The following is a 20898-nucleotide window of genomic DNA, read 5'->3' as shown; positions in this document are numbered from 1 at the left end:
CCAATCGTTATATAAGCCAATTTTATTATTGGTAGTCCTTTATTTTTAAAACACGACGTTTTATTTAACTTCGTATGCCTTTATTTACAAAACAGAAATAGTTGAGAGTGCACACAAGTCTACTGATCGATAAAACTAGAATTGATAACCGCGTCACAATCAATCAGAAATGTGACATTCGAAGTTGTCAGGTGACGAGCGGCCATTGCTGCCGTTCCGCGTTGTTTTCGTTTGTACTACAGTTACGCAAGCCTCCAACCTGAAATTAGCACGCCCTTTCAGCCGACACCCACAGCTAGAGCACGTCACGCGTTGCCGACGAATATCGCTCTGTCTGTACCTACGTACTTATGAGTACTTATCACTGCATTACAGTTCTCAGAGAATTTTTTTCACTGTCTGCCCGGAACCCGGCAAAATTATACAATTCGAGCCAAAAGGTTCGTCAAAATGTCCACAATGGTTTCAAAATTTCGCATCACGTCACTGCTTGTCTCGGTCGTCTGTCTAGACTACACAGACGAGCACAACTTTTTTCTCTTCTCGGTAATACAATTTTTGGCAGAGCTGTTAATACAATCTTGGCAAACATTTGTAACTTTTATCACGTCCGGAAAATGAATGAAAGCTGTCGGCCGTGAGTCACGTCGGCCATCGAGCGGGACTTAGAAAGTCCTTGCTGTCTATTCCAATGATAAAAGTAATGACATCACTCGCCGACAGACGCTAAACATGTAAATCTTAATTGCAAGTGATAATTTTATCTTACATCAATTACTGTGATGTAGAGAGCAATAAAGAAAATGTAAATAGAAAAATATCCTTCAGCTGGATATTAATATAACGTGATGCCTAATAATTGCACGTTAAACACGGCTGCCAGTTGAAATATTAATGAATAATAAGCTAAAAGGTCTAAAATAACATGAATGTACATACATAAAACGTTTGGTGCGGTTAAGGCAATCGTCATAATACAATACGATAAGATTGCGAAATCATACGACATTGATATTCACGTGCATGTGCTTGGTTTGTCTGATGATGATATAACAATCGAAAGACAACACAACATAATGAAATCATACGTTACACGATTTTATTTTCCACTTTCGACCTTGTGATAATGATATTATTTTGATATTTCTTGTAGCTACTGAAACCTTATCAGATTTGAGTTTAATTCACGCTTACGTATGACTAACTAAACTTAGTAACGACCGGCTTTAATACCTGTTTCACGAGAATCCTTAGTTAATTATTATGTTTACCCAGATAAAAAGTATACCATGTCCTTCCCAAGGGCACAAAGTATATATGTATATATGTTCATCAAATAGGTTACATCTTTTCAGTAATGTAACCGTAGAATATATAAGACAAGCATTTGTGATTGTGCTATCTGTTCCCTGCTTTTCCACAGGCGGATGCCCGAGAGAATATTTCCCGAATTCAAAAAACATGTCCTTTCTCAGGTTCTAGCCTACCTCTATACCAAATTTCATGTAAGTCGGTTTAGTAGTTTAACCGTGAAAGCGCGACACACAAACAGAGTTACTTTCGGGTTTATAATTTAGAGAATGAGCTGCTAATAAAAAGGATGTTTAACACTAAGCCTTAAATACTTCAGATTGAAAAGTACATTAGAAAGAATAACCAAAAACCCGGTCACATAATGTGGTAGACTGATGTGTTCAAGTGTGCACTAATCTGTATGTCTAAAATGAATGTCTCTGGTTTTAACAAGTTGTACTTATCACTCATTACCTCATTAGTACAGTTAAAGTGAGTACTTAGCCAGCAGCATTTTCCAGTGTGCCAAATAGAGGCAGCACTCTTATCTACTTGCGATGCAGGCTTTAAAGCACATAGTTTATTTTAAGGATATTACAAGCAGCATACTTACATACTTTAGTTATTTATATGTACATTGGGTAAAGGCTATTAGATGATTGGTAATTATAGTTAACAAAATTCTTCATTCGAATATCACAGCTGAAGTCGTAATTGGGTAAATCTCGCGGCAAAGTGGGCTATACCTTATACAATTTGCCATATCGAGGATTAATTTATTTTAATTAACATTCTTTATCTTTAAATCATGTTAGATTGTGTACCTTTGGTAAGCATTCCACGTAGGTAAAGTTATGCTCAGACCATCAAAATCTTCAAAACCGTCAGATACTTAGAGATAAAATAATAAATGTTTACGAGATTAACCATGCCTTCGACAAGTCTTTGCCCGATAACAGATTAGTTATTGTATCATCGTCTCAAAATAGAACCTCTCGACATTTCTCTCGGTTTGTTGATATTGTCGAGGCAAAAGTAAGTCTCACGTGGTATTGTTTTTATTATCCCTGTGAGCCGAAGTTGGTATCGCCTCTACTGATAAAGATACGAGCATCGATAAACAATTTAAAACACTAAGTAGCTCGCTATAGTCACCTCTCTAGGAGTTATGTGTACGTGCGTTTTAATTGATCTAGTAGTAGAGGACCGGTGCGGAAACCTCGGAATGTAATTATTTACATAAACACTCGTGCCTAGAGCCGTAGACGGCAGTAATGCGCGAGTTGGAGAGCGTTGGGCAGCCGCGCGGGCGCGGGCGGCTCGCTGACGATGGGCAGATGAGAGAGATCGATGTGCATTTAATTACGTCGGGCGGCATCGTTGGCGGAGCACTCACCGGCGGGGCGGGTGGTGCGGCGCGCGGGCTCGTCCTCGCGCAGGTCGGGCGCGTGGCGGCGCGCGGCCGCCGGGGCCGGCGCCACCAGCGCCAGCAGCAGCAGCGCGCGCAGCATGGCGCTGCGACCACTCTATGTCACCGCGGAAGGACCGCTCCCGGCCACGAGCTCACTATTTTGGTGGCGCGCGCTCAGTTCGTACGGTAGGTGCAGCGAGCGCAGGTTCGCGATCGTAGCGCGCGACTCGGAGGCGTCGTCGTAGCGCGACGGCTGAGCCGGACTGAGACGAGCGCCGCGCGATTTCCCGGCTGATGCGGCGAGGGGGCCGGCGCGCCCCTCGTGGAAAACGCGGCAATAGCGCGGTGCGGGCGGGGAAAATGCAGCGCTGTCATCCGCCCGCCCCGCCCGTCGCGCCGCCCGGCCATACAACACACACCATTATTAAGTGCCGAGCATTACGACAACTTAATCCCTGCCTACTACTGATTAGTTTTTATTGAAGACAAATACTAAATAATGATGATTGTATGAGAAAGAAAAATACTAGCTTTGTAGTTTCTTAATGTACTTGGGTAAAGATACAAGATTCCTACTAAACTAGTTTCTTTACACAACAATCAGTAATAATAGCAGTGCTAGAAGTCTGAAAAAAAAAGAATTTATTGCTTTCTACGTGCAAAAAGAACATTTGAATTTCTTAAAAATGTGTCTGTGCATTCAAAACATCTGAAAAATGTGTCTACGGTGAAGAATGAGTAACAGCCAAAACAATGTGTTTCTCGAGTGTTGCCGGGATGTTGATATTCGTTTAGAGATTAATGAAAAAATCTTAGTGAGATTGTTACACTTTGTTATCTTTTATTATCGGGCACTGAAACAAACATCAAGCGATCCAAAAATATTAGAAGTTACGCGAAGGAAGTTTATTAATTGTTTTTATGAGATTTTTATGATTATTATTAAAAGCTAATCGCCCAAGTATTTTTTGTGATAAATATCAGACATTATTTCAAAAAGAAGCATTTATTAATAGGTTTAATAGCCTTAACTACTGCCGTCTACAATATAGTAGACCAAAATACAACATAAAATCTAAGATTTATCGAAAGGTTTAGGACTTACAACAGATATTTTGGTTTCTGTTAGAATTTACTGTGGAATTGAGTTATCCTCGATTTTACGAGTCCACGGAATTATACGCCTGTCATAAAAAGAAAAGGAAAACACAAATTGTTATTGCTTTGTCGCGCCGCTGCGATGTGCGTCGAATTCAGACATGCTGAACACATTCATAAGAATTTACAGAATTACTTAGGTACACACATATATTTGGTGTAGACTGTATTTGGCAGCAGGCCCAACTAGACGTATAATAAATATTTCAAATCTTTAGTGAATATAAACAGGAATATCAATGCATAGTACAATACTAGTGTATCGCTGTAAAAACTGTTAACGTCATGACCGATGTGAAAGTTTATAAATAATTATTATGAGTATTATGACCTCGTACTGACCGACAGCTAGGCGAACCTATGTCGTACGACTGCGTAGAATAACTCTACAAGATATTCGATATACATACCTACAGCAATACATTAATATGTTTTGAAAATCGTAGGTAAGCAGTTACCTATATAGCCTATATCCGTGTGATAAAAATCTGATCTCGGCATGGCTATTATCTGCGATACTTATCTAACTTTATCAAGCAATAGTAAGGCTTGCAGTTTTAAATGAGCTATATCAGCAAGTACCTACTTGCATATCATTGATAAACTTTAATTACTTCCAGGTAATTAATGGTTATCCTACCGATCACTAAAGTTAACCGTGGTAGGTAAATAAAAAAAGTTAACACATTTCAAATTTTCTATCAATTTATTCTGCAGTGCTGAAACATTTAGGTACCTACCAGTTTTTCACCATTGGTACCGATGGATTGAAACTGCCTCAACCAAACTCCTCTCCTCCTCTTAAAAATCATGTTGAATTTGAACCGATGTGTTATACTTTTCTCGCCCATTTCATTAACAAACTGAAATCTCGTTAATATCTTATGTACTTTTGTTATAGGCACAAAATTTACAAAATATTATGTGGTAGGTGACTAGGGGCAATGTACTACAAACACTTTATAGACAAAATCATGGATTAGAATCATTTCCATCATCATAAACTCTAGGATATAAGTAAATCCTAATAAGATATGATTATTTACGCTATTTTATCCAGGATGTTTAGTTAAATGCGGAAGAATGCTTGTTGCACAATCCTAACCCAGCTGAAAGGATTTAGGAACGATGTTATATTCAATACAAACTTATATGCACTAACGCTATCTATAGCTGATGTTGGCCACCACCTATTCATATACATATATCTAGGTACCTATGTACACATATACCTATATGCAAAATAATGTCAGCAGGTAGGTAGGTACTCTACATACATACTACCTGCCTGACAAATGCTGGCTGAACTCCTATTTTTTATTTAATTTTCCAAATTTTAATTTTCTCCCAAACTATCGACAAATATCATTTTAGAAATATTTATGCGCTCATTTAATATTAATAAACGTCTATTATGTAATTATAGTTATGCTATAAAATCTAACTACGTAGATAGGTACTTGTGTACTTTCACAATTTCCTAAAATTAAGATGGTGGATACACCGTCCACACCTAGCGTGCATGGTATGTTACGCTACGCTATGCTACGCTCAACAAAGTATGTGCTACGTGGCTACGACACGGCAAAAATTTACTAATAAGTAGAAACACCCACACAATGCTCTCCTACAACAATATGTAAGTATTATAGTAATACGAGTTCTGACGTATAAATGGAAATTTTCTGCTGAATGATATTCACCAGCTAGACGCCTAGATGCTATGGTGCCCTATCTATGTTTCTGTAATCTCATTTTACACAAAGCTGCAACTAAACGTAACGGCATGATCAAGAGATGATCATTATTGGTCGATAGAAATGACTTCCAAGCCGATTGTCGGCCACGACAGCGGTTCTCTCTAAGGAGATCAGCCAGATGAACAGTACATAATAGTGCAAAACCGTTTACGCAGATGTAGATGTAATCCCTCTCTCCCTCTCTCACATAGGCCTAAAGAACGTTAATCCGACACGACCACAGAGTGGACGCAAGATCAAGACCCGGGACTGTTTTGAGTTTTTTAAAACCCACAAAGCGATTGCGTCTTGAAGACCCAGGGATCGAACTCGAGAGACTCTCAGATAAATATTGAAGCGCCTGTTTATATGTTTACCGCAACGTAATATCTGCCGCATTACCCCATTTTATGTCGGAGCGCCGATATAGGCGAGACACAATTGATTTTCTAATTAGCGGTATACAAGTTACGTTTACCTACTACGTTTGATTTACACGGAGACTATTTTTAGGAAAACTTCAACTAAGCTCCATCCATATCCATTGAATATTTTGACGATGGTGGGACTTAATGAAAACTGCACCATACAAGAGACAACAAATAATTGCCGTTTTAAGTAACTGTATAGATTTCTTACATTGCACGTGTGCATGCGTATGCACTCTGTTGTTTCAGCCCACGGAGGCCAAATCTGTCCTCCGTGTTTCAGCCTGTTGTCTGACATAGGGGGTGAAAACAACAAATGACGCAATCTTTCACTACAAATTGATTCTTTCTTGCTATAGATATCTATCTAGGTCCATGGTACCCCGGGTAGTCTCCCAGTCAAATAGTCCAGTAATCCCATTTCAAGATGCACTCCAACCCTAAAATACATACTAGTGTGTATACTAATGGTAGGTATCAAGTCCATAATAACGTCTACAGCTAGCCATTGAAATTCTTGTAGTAAGGTCACAACAGCTTTAATGTCTGTGAACTTTTAGTAGGGCTGGTCCTTCACTGAAGACACTTTGCTCAGAGAGTAAAGCTAGGAACCAATACACCAACTCAGCAGTAGGACGTCCATAGCGACAATTGGGGGTTATTCCCGCTCGGTAACACCCTTTCATCAACACTGTTGACGATCGGGAAAATAAGTTTCGTTCGTTCACAGTGTTGACGAACGCTACTTATTATTTTAGTGTAAAATGGTTATTTATTATGCACATAATAAGGCCACTTTTATTTTCTAGTTAATGTTTTAAAAGATCTAACATAATCCATTAAAACATTTTAAAAATCCATGACATTTTATTTCCATATATTAAAAATAAAAACCAGCATTCATGGACACTGCGAAAGAACGAAACTTTTTTTTTCCCGATCGTCAACAGTGTTGACGAAAGGGTGTTACCGAGCGGGAATAACCCACAATTGGCCACCCCGTCGATAATAGTGTATCATCTATGGCATAGATTTTATGCCGTCGATTTACAGTGGAAGCCCATTCGTTTTTGAGAACGTGTTCCCAGGCGAGTTTATTTGCATTATTAACGAGGGTAGTTTATAAGTACTAACTGACTGTTGGTTGAGATGTAGCTTCTTGTTGACGATGAAAGTTTTAAATTCATCTGTATATCTATTGTTTTTTCAGTTAGTTATTTAAAAGCTACTGCTGATAACTATTCAAGTGGTGTTATAAGCTTTTATTTACCGCATGTTAAAGACCAGATTGTGAAAATCAAATAATGAAACATTCGTGAGGATAATTTTTATTCCATAATACAGCATAAGATAAACCGGAATGTCACAATTCGCATTTTCATTATTTCTCGTTTTTCATAAAAATAAAAAAGGACCTCCTTCCATCACACTTGCCACATAGTTACTGTTTCAACATTTTCTAAATTATTATAAAAATGCTAAGTTACAATTAATTGTGTAGAGCATGTACCACTGAGACTTCTGAGCACTGTTCCCTGTAGGCGGAAACACTTCTCAAAATGACACCGTTTATCTAATACATATTTATACCTAAATTACAAATTAATCTCGGTTCGTCATGAGAAGCTGTTGACTGTAAATGCAGGTCAATCACAACGAGCCGTTCGAATAAGCGAGAATATTGTACGAAATGGTTTTGGATGTAAAATACATAACAGCTTAAACTACCTAGATAACTTCCATAAAAATAAACTACCATCGTTATAATAGGTCAGGTGATATTAATGCACAAAACTGGTGACAATCGAACAGAAAGGACTTGGGATATCAATAACCCAAGTCACAAAGCGATGTGTGTAGGACGCACGGCCGCGCCTCGCATCCCGGTGACCGATAGACCCTACGCTTCCGAATACTGCTTGCTACTTGTACCTACCTACGTTACGTAAAGTGTAGGTCACTAGTATCATAAACTAAATAATTAAAGTCATCAATTGTGAATTAACTTTAAATACTTTATTGCGACAACTTATTCCACATAGTATACATATAAAACATGTTATGATGTGATTCACTTTATCACGAGTCAGCTACAAACCTATCCACATCACAATGCACGATCATTCAGCGAGTCTAGGTACCACCGTTTTGCTCCTTCGTATATTTATATTGAAAACAAATCTGCAATAATTTTGTATCGTCTTTACACACTATTTTTTTTTGTTCATCGTCGACAGGGATCGATCAAACAGCGCATTCTAATTACGTGGACCCTAATACCACAAGTAGCATGGTTTATTTGTACACTTACCACCATATTCCAAAATTATTTTTAAATGTTGTATGAACTCGAGTGGTTCGGAGTGAATGCGATGCTCGATCGGTCACCGGGTGACGCATATCAGTAATGCATTCGCAGGTTAACTCACATAATACATTGTATTCAATATTCAATAGCAAATAAAGTTAACATATCTTAAACCATAGTCTCTTTCAGTAATCAGATTTGTCTGTGAGTTGGTGGCGCACATGCGGTTAGCGGTTGGCGTTCTTAAGTTGGTTGGAGAGCCAGTCCAGGCCCTCGTACAGCCCGTCCCCGGAGGTGGCGCACGTCGCCTGGATGTACCAGTTGCGGTTGCGCAACGAGTGCAGGCCCAGCTTGTCTGTTATCTCAGCTGCGTTCATTGCGTTTGGCAGATCCTAGCAACACACACTTGTATTAGTTTACATAACCTTTACAATTATACACCTGAAGATTTAATATTTCAAGTAGGCAAACACAGCTAAGTAATTAAACCCTGAAAATTAACTGTTGATTCTACGAACCTATATAAGACATGTCTATGTGAAATGAATGTTACCTGTTTGTTTGCAAAGATCAAAAGTACAGCATCCCGTAGTTCGTCTTCACTTAACATTCGCATGAGCTCCTCGCGCGCTTCACCAATACGCTCTCGATCATTACTGTCTACTACAAAGATGAGACCCTGAAATAAATACATTACAAGTTAACTACATTTTATTGTTACCTTTTAAAGCCCAGTTTAGTTGTCAGTTGCGTAAAAGAGAAGACTAAGAATACACTTGAGCCTTTAAGGTCGCATTGATAGCAGACAAAATAAGTCAGGCTAATCCATAATACTATAACACTTCTTTATATGTGTTAAAAGCTACTGAATACAAATCTGCTATAAAACACTATCATCGCAGAATTGATATTTACTATCTGATAAAAGTATATTTCTGGCATATTTAATCATTCATTCTTAAATCAAGTTTAGAATATGAAATCAATCAGATAATTCTAACTATTATCATGTCTCATTAATTATTACAATATCTTGGACATTCATGACAACAGGCACCATGAACATAACCATTTATGTACTTTAAGTACCTTCAACAGAATGTATAAGAAAAAAATTACATTTGCTAACAAAATGCCTAATTATGAAACCATGAAAATTTTATGTACTTCTTATCGCATTAATATCGCCTTCATATTATAATCCTGCGAATAATTATCAAAACAATAAACGCCAAGGTTAACATGTTCAACTAACATACATACTAAGCAACTTTATATTCCTCATATCGATTCTAGTATGGTAATTAAATACGCAACAATATTTAAACTACGCGCAAAATTAAATACATCATTTAATAAATAAGCATTGCAACTGTCAAACAAAATCAACAACAATTAATCACATTTTGATGTCAAAAGGACATACATGCACATGGATTATCTGTATGAACTAATGAGTCAGCTAAAGTGTAGATAATACAATAATCGAACATTTCTTGACCAGCATGAAATAGTATTTGCAATCATATATTATCTATGAAAATATTGTGCGATAAGTAAAGTTTCCATCACAGTATTGGGATAAGTACCAACAGAGTGATGATTTTATTTGACAACCTAACAAATTTGTCTGGTGATTGATTAGAAAAAATCTTTTTTATAGTTTCATAGTGAGTATGGTTACATACTTATAACAAAAGTCTACTATTGAAAGGCTTAATTTCACACCCTATTAAAATGAACACATTTTTTTAAGTAAATACTGTAAATGCATGCATGCAATCATGAGTCAGAACAATTGATGGCAAGAAAGGTCTAGGCTATCTAATTATAATTAACCATGCATTGGAGCAATTAATCAATCCATTAATCAGAGAAAAAAATCATGCAATTAATAAATTGTACAAGGAAAATGCAAAGTTATGTTTTTACTAAACAGGAAGAAAAAGAGGTATATTTATAAATTATAACTGGATCATGAATTAAATAATTTAATGTAATAAAGTTTACCCAGTAACTAATTATACCTATAAGTACATATGCACAATATTGTAGGAGAGAGCTATAGGTTTGAACAATACACAAGTGAAATCATCTGTAAGTTTTAAAGCTAGAAACAATGACCTACTTTCACAAATAAGTGATTTTAACCACAGATATTCTCATGGCATATTGTGTTTCATTGAATCAGATATAACCCCTTTTAAGTAGTGGGGTAAAATTGACATTATGTTACGCGATGAAATGTGATGTTCAAAAAATATATAAGCGATGCAATATTCAAGTAAATTGTAATTGTTTATTGTAAAGGTAAACTTGTAGTTGTGCTCATCTTAATAATAATAAATAAATCCAAACTTGAATTACTTATGTTTGGTGATTCACTTTGTTTAGCCATGTGAATGTTTCATCATTAATTTCCTTATTAAACTTTTAGAAATTTTTACATTTTCAATGAATCATTTGCCATTTGTAATGTCAAAGGGTTTGCGCAGAACTCCATTTAAATTATGTCATCTATAACATTGAAATATGGAAGCCCTTCCATACTAAAATATAATAATTATGTAAGTAAGAGACAGTTAACATGACACTGACCTGTGTGTTCTGAAAGTAATGCCTCCACAGTGGCCTAATTTTGTCTTGACCGCCGACATCCCACACGGTGAAACTGATGTTTTTGTATTCTACAGTCTCCACATTGAATCCTGGAATCAAATAAATAAATATGCTGAAAATCTATTACATGTGTAGTACATAATTATGCAATACCAATTTCTAAAGTACACATATGCATATGTATGATATGTGTAAGAAATCCTTAAAATGGTTCTCTAAATATATTTTTGTAGCAAGAAACCACTGAAACAGGCCTTAACAATGAAGATTTGAAAATTATTTCTGCAATACATTGCACAGATAAGGATGAATTTAAATTCACATTACTTTTTATGAAAATAACATAAGTTATCCCAGGTGGGGTACCATTTGCAGAAACTCTGTTCACATTTCACAATAAAAATTATAAGGCAAAAATTTACAAAAAACTGAGTTAATGGCTATCTATAGTCACTGTTGATTAAAAAAGATAAAAATCAATACAAATGCCATTAGTCATAGTGTAGTGCCAATGCTATGTGATTGATATTTGGCACTTCATGTTAGCATTACACATAATCTTTAACATATGGGGTACAATAAACCTATGGCAAATGTAAACTGTATAAAAAATAATCTTTAAAAATGATAAAACCTTTAATTCAATTACAAAGGACATCACATAATACAGAAAATTAAAATCAAACTTACCAATCGTGGGGATAGTCGTAACAATTTCGCCTAATTTGAGTTTGTATAGGATTGTGGTTTTACCAGCAGCATCCAAACCAACCATCAGTATTCTCATTTCCTTTTTGCCAAATAGGCCTTTAAATAAATTCGCGAACATATTCCCCATTTTGAAGCTTTGCGATTAGTCTGAAATAACAGAAACTATTTAGAAATACAGAATATTAACCATACTGAGTCATCCGTCAAGACTGCACGTTATTTCAATCAATGATAATGACATGGCAGGTCCTTACTGAAATTTGACGTAGAATGTTTTCTATCGTAGTAACTTACGACGACAATTTACGTAGTTTATCATAGAACAAAACAATTACAACTTTTTCATGCACACTGGCTTTAATTACAACGTATAACAGTGGCGAATTACAACAAAGATTGACCGACACCGCTGTTGGTCCCTGCTGCGGTCACCACCCTCAGTTTGTAAAGTATACAAAACGTAATTTTCAACTTATTTGGGATAATAGTATTATTAGATAGTTACATAAGCACAAATAGATGAAATACTTACATTTTCTGATGCCAATTTCAACACAATCAAGAAAAAAAGCTTTAAATCAGTAGATTCTATACAATTCGCTCGATGTCAAAATGGCGGCGAACGTGGAAGTTGTTCGTGCCTATGCCACGTATTGGAAAAAAGTGGCCAGTGACAATAATAATCAAAATTGTAATCACTTGGCGTCTTTTCTTTTTCAACGTCTATTATTAATTGTCTAATAAAAGTTAATAATATTAATTACCACTGCTTTAAATGTTTAAACTGATAAATATTTTAATATTAACGAAAATCTGTTTATTTCAATTTTTATTTCAACAAAAGCTCGTGCGCAAAAGGTATGGTCACTTAAACCAACACGGCAGATTGTCACAATGATACGCTTCGCGGTTTGTTTTTGAGCACCCAGAAGGTAAACAGAATGATTTTCTCTTATACGCTCTTTATATTGCATAAAATAAGGATAAGTTATGACGTGGCTCCGAAACCCCATTCCTTGAATCCTTGCATCATCATTTCAAAGGAAGACGCATTTCTTCAACACGCTTTTTGTACAACGTGGCATAAAAAGTTTTTAGCTACCTTTACTCTGGGGTAGGTAATAAGAATATCTATTTGGACCTCTGAAAATACTCTAAAGCTGCCCTTCGAAGAGAGGCGACTTGCGAGCTTTCAACAATCAGCAGTCAAGCACTACACGAGGTTGATACGGGGTGGGTATAAGCTATATGGCGTGTAGGTAATTGTGCTTGGAAGTTAATTGCGGACTGCCATCTCCATAATTTTATTTTTTTGAGAACCACACAATGTAACATCCAAATATTTAAAAATTACCTACTAACTGCTTAAAAGAATATTTTTATTATGTATTTGTGTTTGCATTTTGCGGTAAATCTATTGTTTAAGGCGTTTGTGTTTATGTATTACACTAATTTAAATATCAAAAAGAAGTCTAAACATTTAACACATTTCGTAGTTTCAACTGCGTCCTGTGGAAAGTAGTTCCCGTACTCGGATAAATAGTAGAGCTACCCAACAATAAAAGTTAAAGTTGGTTCACTGGTTTAGGGGTCTCAGGTTACAAACAAACATAAAATTACTTATAATATAAGTAGCTTTCTACGTATATTAATCTGTGAATAATAGAGTAAATGCCGCTACTTTTAAGCCCAGCGCTCACCTCTGGAAGAGTGTCGGAGCGCATTTGAATTCGCATGAGCCGCTCGGGCGCGTACGCAGAGCATGCGCGCATCTTTTGTAGACCGTTTTTCAAGGTAGTTAGGGTTTGTATTAAATTGTTGTGTTCAAATGCGCTCCGACGCGTTTCCAGCGGTGCGGTGTGCGCTGGGCCTTACGGTATTGGCACGAATCGATAATCTTTTGTGTAATCTGTAGTGACGTGTTTTTTAATCTATATAGGGTTGTCAGTGTCAATTTCACACCCGGGCGGGATTTGGGAACCCTTTTCGTGAACTACGAATTACGAAATCCAAAACAATAATAAACAGCTAGCTAATTACGTATTTGAATAAAGATGAGTTAACCAAAACGGTTGAAACAACAATTTTAAGCCACGTGTACTTGTGGCTAAAAAGGCATCTTACGATAATCAAGAAGGCCGGTGGTAGTTTTGGTTTGCTACTTACACCTGAAAAGTAAATAAAAGATACCCAGAACTGAACTATTTACAATGGAAACTACAGAAAACAGTAGTGCTATGAAAGCCTGGCTAGCGGAGTCTCCGAGATGGACCACATTTCGGATAAATAAATTGAAGATGTTCAGTATAAGTGTTCTTCAAGATTACTTAATTGCTGTAAGTAGTGTCTTCTAGTTTTATAGTTATAAGCTTTTAACTAGCTGTCTAATAGGTCTCAATGCTACAGTAGCAACGAAATGTTCGTTATAGAACAATATTATGATGAATTTGATGATATTATTTGTGATCACATTGGTCACTAATAAATTTATCGTATCAGGCTTAAATATATAGGTCACTCTCTTTCATCAAATTTTTAATCATACTATTTTTATATGCAGACAATTTAAAATATTTAATATATTACAGCAAGGGAAAGAGCTCCATACTACAAATATACCAGAGTATTACTTCTTGAGACCAGATTGCTTAATACTTGGACAATGGCCTGAGGAAGTGAATTTAGAAAAGACAGGGAAGGAAGTAATTGTTGATGCTCTATGTGCTGCTGCTGTGCTGAGGGGAGCCCATGTATTTGCTCCTGGCGTTATGGGCCTACCTGTAAGTAAGTAGTGTAGAGACCACCGTCAGAATAAAAAAGTTAGAACTATAATAGAAGACAAACCTGATGCATTCAAAAAAAAGAAGGAACTATTTTTTCATTTACATTTTTATTTAAAAAAAGATATTATTTATAAAATTCTATTACTTTCAGACTTAAAATTGGGAGACAGAGTAGATATTTATGGAGATTTAGAAGGCCACTGCAAAAGAGGTCTGAAAGTGAACTATGAAGGAAAAAAGCTATATGTGGGGACAGGATATCTGAAAATGTTACGTGCAGATTTATTTGACAATGGAGTTCAACCAAGGTAGGGCAAATGATAAGTACACAAGAAGATTTTAAACAATAAAGAAAAGGCATTAATAAAATGATTTTGAATAATATTTATCCATCTCAATGTTTTTAGTGGCATAGCCATACACACTATTCTGCCAGCCTCCAAGTTGCCAGTGGTCAATGAAACTATTTATTTGAGAGGAGAAGTACTTCTACAAAACCTGCCTTCTATTGTTTGTGGGTGGGTCATGGACGCTCAGCCCAATGAACATATTCTGGATATGTGTGCAGCTCCTGGCAATAAGACAACTCATTTAGCTGAAATGTCTAATGATCAGGTAAGAAAAAAATGTATGCTTTAGCATTTTTCATGTCCTCCAAGCAACTTTAAAACTGATGATTCAAAATTAAAATACATTCTTACTTTTTCAGGCTCTTATTATAGCCTTAGATAAGACACCACAGAAGGCAGCTAAAATTAGAGAAAACTGTGATATTCAAGGAGTTACTTGTGTTACAGCATATGCTTTTGACTCAACCAAGTGTTGTTCAGAAGAGAGCAAAGGAATTAACAGTGGACCTCCTTTTCCACCAAATAGTTTTGATAAAGTGCTTCTAGATGCCCCTTGTAGTGGATTGGGTCAAAGACCACAATTAATGAACAAAATGACACCTAAAATGATAAGTTCTTATAAGTTTGTTCAGCGAAAATTGTTAGCTGAAGTAAGTTATTATAATAAATAATACCAGCTTGTTTATTCGTTTGTGATGATTCTGTATATGAAATATTTTATTTTCTTTCTCAGGCTGTCAAAGTATTAAAAGTGGGTGGGAAATTAATATACAGTACATGTACTATAACAGTTGATGAAAATGAAGGCATGGTTGCATGGGCACTTGAAAAGTTCCCATGTTTACAACTAATTCCTGCAGAACCAATACTTGGTGGACCGGGGTTACCTGATAGAGGTCTAAATGATGAACAAAGGTGCATTACTAATGTTTTATTATAAATTATTAAAAATACATTATTCTTTGAGTTGGCAAGAATCATTTTGTTATGTAAAATATATTTTATAATAAATTAACAACAATAATAATTTAAGTGCAATTCAAAACGAATGCCTTTTTGTACTGAGTATGCACCTGGCACTATTTTATCACATAATGTCTAAGCTTCTAAGTTTTAATAATTATTTCAGATTGATGGTACAAAGGTTTGGTCCAGAACATCAAGATCTTAGACCAGTAGAGCCCATCTACAGAGATACAATAGGCTTTTTTATAGCAGCATTTATGAAGGTTCAATAAACATCTGATACTAGACAACAAAAATAGAGGAAGTAACTTTATATTATTTACGCAAATTATTTTATAAATAAACCTTTAACCCTAAACAATATTTTACTATCACCTATTTTAATCCCCCTAATTAATTGAAATTAACTCAAAACTTATTTCTATTATGTAATTCATGTTTTGTTCGCAATAATGTGTACCCAAAGACATCAATGTTTTATAAATTGAGTAAATATCCAGTTTCGATTATTTAGCTATGTAGGTTAATCTCCTTAACAAAAACTATCATTAAAACATTTTGCTTATAATATGGAGTGGTACAGTATTCATTAACTAAATTGCTGAGTAGTAAAGGGTGATCTTACTTCAAAAAAGATAAAATCTAAAAATACTGTTGTTTACATAAGGTACATTGCATAGTATGGTATCACGTACCTGTGTATTTTATTACTTCAGTTTCCTCTAAAATATTAAATGAGTATTTTATAAGCTAATCATTTTTGCAAATGTATCGATGCACGGCACGCAACCAAAATTATTGTGTGTACGCGAATCACGAGCCTACAAATTGTCGATTAAATTATTATGAAGTCTCTTATGAAACCCGATTATAGGAACTGCTATTTTCGTTTGTACTTTATAAAATTATAGAAAGCTAGAAATGCACACTTCAAATTACATTGTTTACTTATTTGTACGTATAAAAATATTCGAATTATAAATAATTCCTAATGTGTAGTTCTTACGTCAGATAACTTTGCCCCTCTTATTGAGCATTACTGAGCTTATGCATGCGCGAGGCATCGGATAGCGGCTTCAGAGGACCAAAGTTAATTATTGCAGTCTCCATTAGAGTTTTTCAATGCGAACCCACAGGCCTCCCTGCGCCTTCAACAACAGTGACCGTTTATCGAATTGGATCGGATCAACCGTCTTTTCGCATGTCGAGAATTTAAAGTTCTTAATAAGTTCAACCATGGCCAATTTTGCTGATAACATGGCGAATCTCAGACCTGTAACATAGATAAGAAAAAAACATTTTAATTAGCTTTGTTATACATTACAATATTTACATGAAATGTTGAGTTTTCAACTAATTTAGATTACCTATACAATTTCTAGGGCCAGCACCAAATGCCAGATACAAATGCGAGGCTCTGTCCTTCTTGTCTTCATTCATGAATCGTTCTGGCTTGAATTCTTGCGGGTCTGGGTAATATTCTGGGTCCATGTGAATACCATACAAAGGTATGGCTACCACATTACCAGGGTTGAGCTGTATAGATGTTCCAGGTATGGTGTATTGTTTAGTACACACTCGGTCAACTCGCGCCAATGGAGGGAACATACGTAAAGTTTCTGAAAGATAAAAACAGAACAAAAAATACATTACAAAATTATTCAAAAGTTAAAGACTATAAATATTTCCTTGACAACATTCAGGTTCAATTGTAAGGTCAATGCGTTTTATCTTTACAGATACTTTTCTTCTACGTCTCGGCAAATTTCAAAAATTTTGGATTACGTAAATAACTCTCAATTACTTGGCATGTTATACGAGTATAACATTATATATGCAGCTGAAGGATTTTTAGTTTGAGCATAAAATTGCATACAATCCTCAATATAACAGGATGTATACAAGCGAAATAATTTCAATTAAGTCAGACTATTATATTTACCTAGCAAAAATCCTTCCAAATAATGCAGTTGAGCAAGGCAGTCGTAATCTAATTCCTTTCCTTCAGTCATTTCCTTCACATGGGCTCTAAGTTTTGTCTGCAATTCGGGCTTGGTAGCCAGAACATGTACCGCAAAAGATAGCAAAGTACTTGACGTCTCATAGCCGGCGATTAGAAATAAAAGCAACTGTGCGTCTACTGTGTCTTCATCTAGATCTGAAAAATAACACCATAAATTAGTCAAACAAATGGAGTACTTTACGTTACGCTGAATAGTAAATAGGTATATACATAGTAAACAATGGAACATTTTTTTTATATATTTGGCCAATGATTAAGTCCCTTGGACAATAAAACTATACTTACGAATATCAGACTTGGTTTTTTCAGATTCAGACCTTTCTTTTTCCGAAAAATCAATCAGAATTTGCAGAAAGTCATTTTTCCTGTTAACACATAAAATTTATAATTATTGATTATTATAAAAAGTGTTTTTATCATATTTATAGTAATTTATAAATTAAAATAAATGTACTAACTTAACACCAGATTTCTTTCTTTCTGCTTTTGCTGCTTTCAGAATACGTACAAGCTCTTTTGCCGATGTCAAATTAAGAAATGAAAAGTTCAAAATCTTAATCAACTGTGGCACAAATATTAAAATAAAGAATAACATCAGTCTTTTGTGTAAAGGCATGTAGTCAAACTTTTCAGCTACCTGAAATTTTTGAAAGCATGATGAATTTATAGATCAGAAACATATGCATATGTTATCTAAAAGATAGTGCCTAATTACAATGTAAACTTACATTAAAGAAGTGTGCATTCTCGTCTGATAAAGCATCGCATTTGATCCCAAACGCACATGCCCCAATTACTTCTAATGTAAAGTGCCCTATTGTTTTCTTCATCTCAACATCTTTCTTATCTGCAATTGTAAACATGTAATTTACAATAAATAACGGCAGGATTTCACTAACTAAATATTAGATTATGTATGTTCATAAATATTCAAAGTCCATAATGTATAAAGAGAACACTAAATTGGTAAAGTAAATGTTACAAAATAGTATCAGCTTGATAGTTAATGATAACAGTATATTGAATAATTGTGTCAAAGAGATAATATTTCTATATTCTAGTAGTTAAAGTATACATAGAATATATGTAGTTCTGTACTATGATATCTAGCATAAATACATAACTTACCATATTGCTTTAAGAAATCCACCATTTGTGTTGAGCACAATTGAATGAGTGGGAGCATATTTCTTAGACGTGAGGAACTGAACACTGGTGTGAGTGTACTGCGAACACCTTTCCATTCAGCACCCTAAAAATAATTCAAGATGTTATTATTTAACAAAAAAAAAATATTTTGCAGTTATAGAATCACTAATACAAAGAAAGAACTTATAAACTGCAAAGTTTTTGTTCATAATTTAGAGGAAAATTAGATTGAACTCCATCTATTGATACAGCTACATAATTAAACATTTGTTTAAACAACTTTTTAAATTGTTTATGTATACAAGATAAGTAAAAAATATTTATCAGATGCAGCAAGTCTTGGCAACTAAGTTTACGAAATTAAATATGTAAATCCTTATCTCTACATGTTTATGGAAAGGTGACTGGTAGTCAACACTATGTAGACGTACATAAGATAAGCTCAAATTATGGATTATTAGTTTATTGAAATGCTCTGTGAAACTTAACTATTTATATTAAACTAGTGACCCATCCTGGCTTTGCACGGCTATATTATACAAATAAACCTATCTCTTCAGTCATTTTATCTATAAAAAAAAACGCATTGAAATCATTGCATAGTTTTAAAGATTTAAACACACGGAGGGTTTAGGGGCAGAGAAAGATTTTTGTTTTATACTAAATAATAAGGAAAATATCACTGAACCCTTAATCACTGGTAGATTACTTGTTTATTACTGTGGATAGTTATTTAGTATTGTAATTTAATAATACCTACCTTCAAGTTAAGAAGTGAACGACTCCAGAATTTAGGTTCTTTGGCATTCAGTGTGATGCGGTCAGTGAAGTGATCAAAATCACGAATTGTTATCGCCTTTATAAGTTCTGGATCCATAATTGTTAGAAGGGGCCTTCTTCCTTCAAATAATCCTGCATAAAAAAATTACATTTTGAGCACTCATTTTACAAAATTATTGGATTTAATGAATAATCAATCAATTTTGATTGATTAAATGCTTCTTAAGTACAAATATAAATAGAACTACTTTTGTTATTATGTTGACATCAAATATAGGTGCACAGTCCTTGGAATAAATTCATATTTTTGGGGATATTAAATAGAGCTGTAGCCTAATACTTTTCACAATACATTTTGGTTAAAAAAATATTTGTAATAAACTTACCACCATATCGATTTCCTTTGAAGTTCTTATATGCTTCCAATTGAAATTCGTGGAATGACTGTGTTCCCCTTAATCTAGGCCCCAAGTTTCCCAAAAATATCACTGGTTTTTTAAATGGAATGCCTTTCTTCTCGAAAAAGTCAAACGTACTTGTATAATAGAAATATAATCCGAATAAAATAGTAAGAAAGACGAGCAGTTTCCAGTCTTCGAGAATAAATAACAGTAACTTCTTGGAACCACTGAAATATTCCATGTTTGTGCTTGGTGCTTGCCGATTGTAGAAGTCAACTTCGGGCGATTTGACGGAAAGTAATGCAAGTCACTGTTCTTTCGTTTGCATGTTATTTGGATATGATTAAACGGCACAGTGGTAATGCGGCAGGAAAAACAAAGCGACCGTGTTCATGTGCTGATAATAAATAACAATTAGATAACCGACTGATGATGCTTTTTATGACAGTTAGCCGCAGAAGCTGACCGGGGTGACAGACAAGTGACAGACAGTGTCAGCGGTCATAACAGAGTTTAATCATGGAGGGTAGAGCTCGTACAGGATAGGAGCACCATTTTTGTATATGGCATATGGCGCGGCGGCAATAGCAAGTGGATATAATTTATTTGATATTATTTTATTCCTTACAAACTTACACATAAAACTGGTTTTTAAGTATTTTATCCACAACTAAGTTTAGCAGCCTTTACCCACTACGCCTAGCTGTAGCCGGCTGAACCTAGGTTCCTGGGCCCTTCAACTTACCTCTTTACTGTCAGAAATTCTTGGTTTATTTTTG

General features: G+C 35.2%; 4 protein-coding genes across 5 annotated transcripts in view; 1 reads left to right on the top strand and 3 right to left on the bottom strand.

The window, feature by feature from the left end:
• Positions 1–2986, bottom strand: part of LOC110375890 (dorsal-ventral patterning protein Sog) — a 61475-nt gene extending 58489 nt beyond the window's left edge. Inside the window, exon 1 of one of the 2 annotated variants that reach the window (XM_049838478.2) lies at positions 2690–2986. In XM_049838478.2, the coding sequence (XP_049694435.2) occupies positions 2690–2804 (115 nt within the window). In that variant the 5' untranslated portion in view covers positions 2805–2986. The remainder of the gene's footprint in view (positions 1–2689) is intronic. The other variant, XM_049838477.2, reaches the window with a different exon arrangement.
• Positions 2987–8023: 5037 nt separating this feature from the next.
• Positions 8024–12342, bottom strand: LOC110375875 (ADP-ribosylation factor 1). The gene is made up of 5 exons (XM_021334155.3): positions 12200–12342; positions 11647–11814; positions 10936–11045; positions 8891–9016; positions 8024–8729 (listed from the first exon to the last, which is right to left on the bottom strand). The coding sequence occupies exons 2-5, from the start codon at positions 11792–11794 to the stop codon at positions 8565–8567; spliced, it is 549 nt and encodes a 182-aa protein (XP_021189830.1). The 5' UTR covers positions 11795–11814; positions 12200–12342; the 3' UTR covers positions 8024–8564.
• A 1256-nt stretch (positions 12343–13598) lies between these two features.
• Positions 13599–16127, top strand: LOC110375889 (tRNA (cytosine(72)-C(5))-methyltransferase NSUN6). The gene is made up of 7 exons (XM_021334174.3): positions 13599–14003; positions 14256–14451; positions 14602–14758; positions 14858–15065; positions 15160–15450; positions 15534–15715; positions 15930–16127. Exons 1-7 carry the CDS (start codon positions 13878–13880, stop codon positions 16036–16038), a joined length of 1269 nt encoding a protein of 422 aa, XP_021189849.3. The 5' UTR covers positions 13599–13877; the 3' UTR covers positions 16039–16127.
• On the bottom strand, positions 15717–20582 carry LOC110375888 (cytochrome P450 9e2). Its single transcript, XM_021334173.3, has 9 exons — positions 20105–20582; positions 19699–19850; positions 18918–19041; positions 18518–18636; positions 18248–18426; positions 18075–18154; positions 17709–17924; positions 17134–17385; positions 15717–17039 (listed from the first exon to the last, which is right to left on the bottom strand). Exons 1-9 carry the CDS (start codon positions 20358–20360, stop codon positions 16876–16878), a joined length of 1542 nt encoding a protein of 513 aa, XP_021189848.2. The 5' UTR covers positions 20361–20582; the 3' UTR covers positions 15717–16875.
• Between the last annotated feature and the right edge of the window lie 316 nt (positions 20583–20898).

The sequence above is a fragment of the Helicoverpa armigera genome, chromosome 8 (assembly GCF_030705265.1).
Source record: "Helicoverpa armigera isolate CAAS_96S chromosome 8, ASM3070526v1, whole genome shotgun sequence".
Taxonomy (NCBI): domain Eukaryota; kingdom Metazoa; phylum Arthropoda; class Insecta; order Lepidoptera; family Noctuidae; genus Helicoverpa; species Helicoverpa armigera.
Note: the sequence above shows the minus strand (reverse complement) of the source record. Positions and strands in the feature narration are given on the sequence as shown.

What these genes read in the sequence shown, in the direction of transcription:
- LOC110375889 (XM_021334174.3), top strand. Translation starts at nt 13,878, where the DNA reads ATGGAAACTACAGAAAACAGTAGTGCTATGAAAGCCTGGCTAGCGGAG. An exon ending in TTCAAGATTACTTAATTGCT is followed by an intron (nt 14,004 to 14,255) that starts GTAAGTAGTGTC and finishes AATATATTACAG; the next exon opens with CAAGGGAAAGAGCTCCATAC. An exon ending in GACAATGGAGTTCAACCAAG is followed by an intron (nt 14,759 to 14,857) that starts GTAGGGCAAATG and finishes CAATGTTTTTAG; the next exon opens with TGGCATAGCCATACACACTA.
- LOC110375888 (XM_021334173.3), bottom strand. Translation starts at nt 20,360, where the DNA reads ATGGAATATTTCAGTGGTTCCAAGAAGTTACTGTTATTTATTCTCGAA. An exon ending in CAAAGGAAATCGATATGGTG is followed by an intron (nt 19,851 to 20,104) that starts GTAAGTTTATTA and finishes TTTTTTATGCAG; the next exon opens with GATTATTTGAAGGAAGAAGG. An exon ending in AGAATGCACACTTCTTTAAT is followed by an intron (nt 18,427 to 18,517) that starts GTAAGTTTACAT and finishes CAAAAATTTCAG; the next exon opens with GTAGCTGAAAAGTTTGACTA.
- LOC110375875 (XM_021334155.3), bottom strand. Translation starts at nt 11,794, where the DNA reads ATGGGGAATATGTTCGCGAATTTATTTAAAGGCCTATTTGGCAAAAAG. An exon ending in TACGACTATCCCCACGATTG is followed by an intron (nt 11,046 to 11,646) that starts GTAAGTTTGATT and finishes ATTTGATTCCAG; the next exon opens with GATTCAATGTGGAGACTGTA. An exon ending in ATTACTTTCAGAACACACAG is followed by an intron (nt 9,017 to 10,935) that starts GTCAGTGTCATG and finishes TATTTATTTCAG; the next exon opens with GGTCTCATCTTTGTAGTAGA.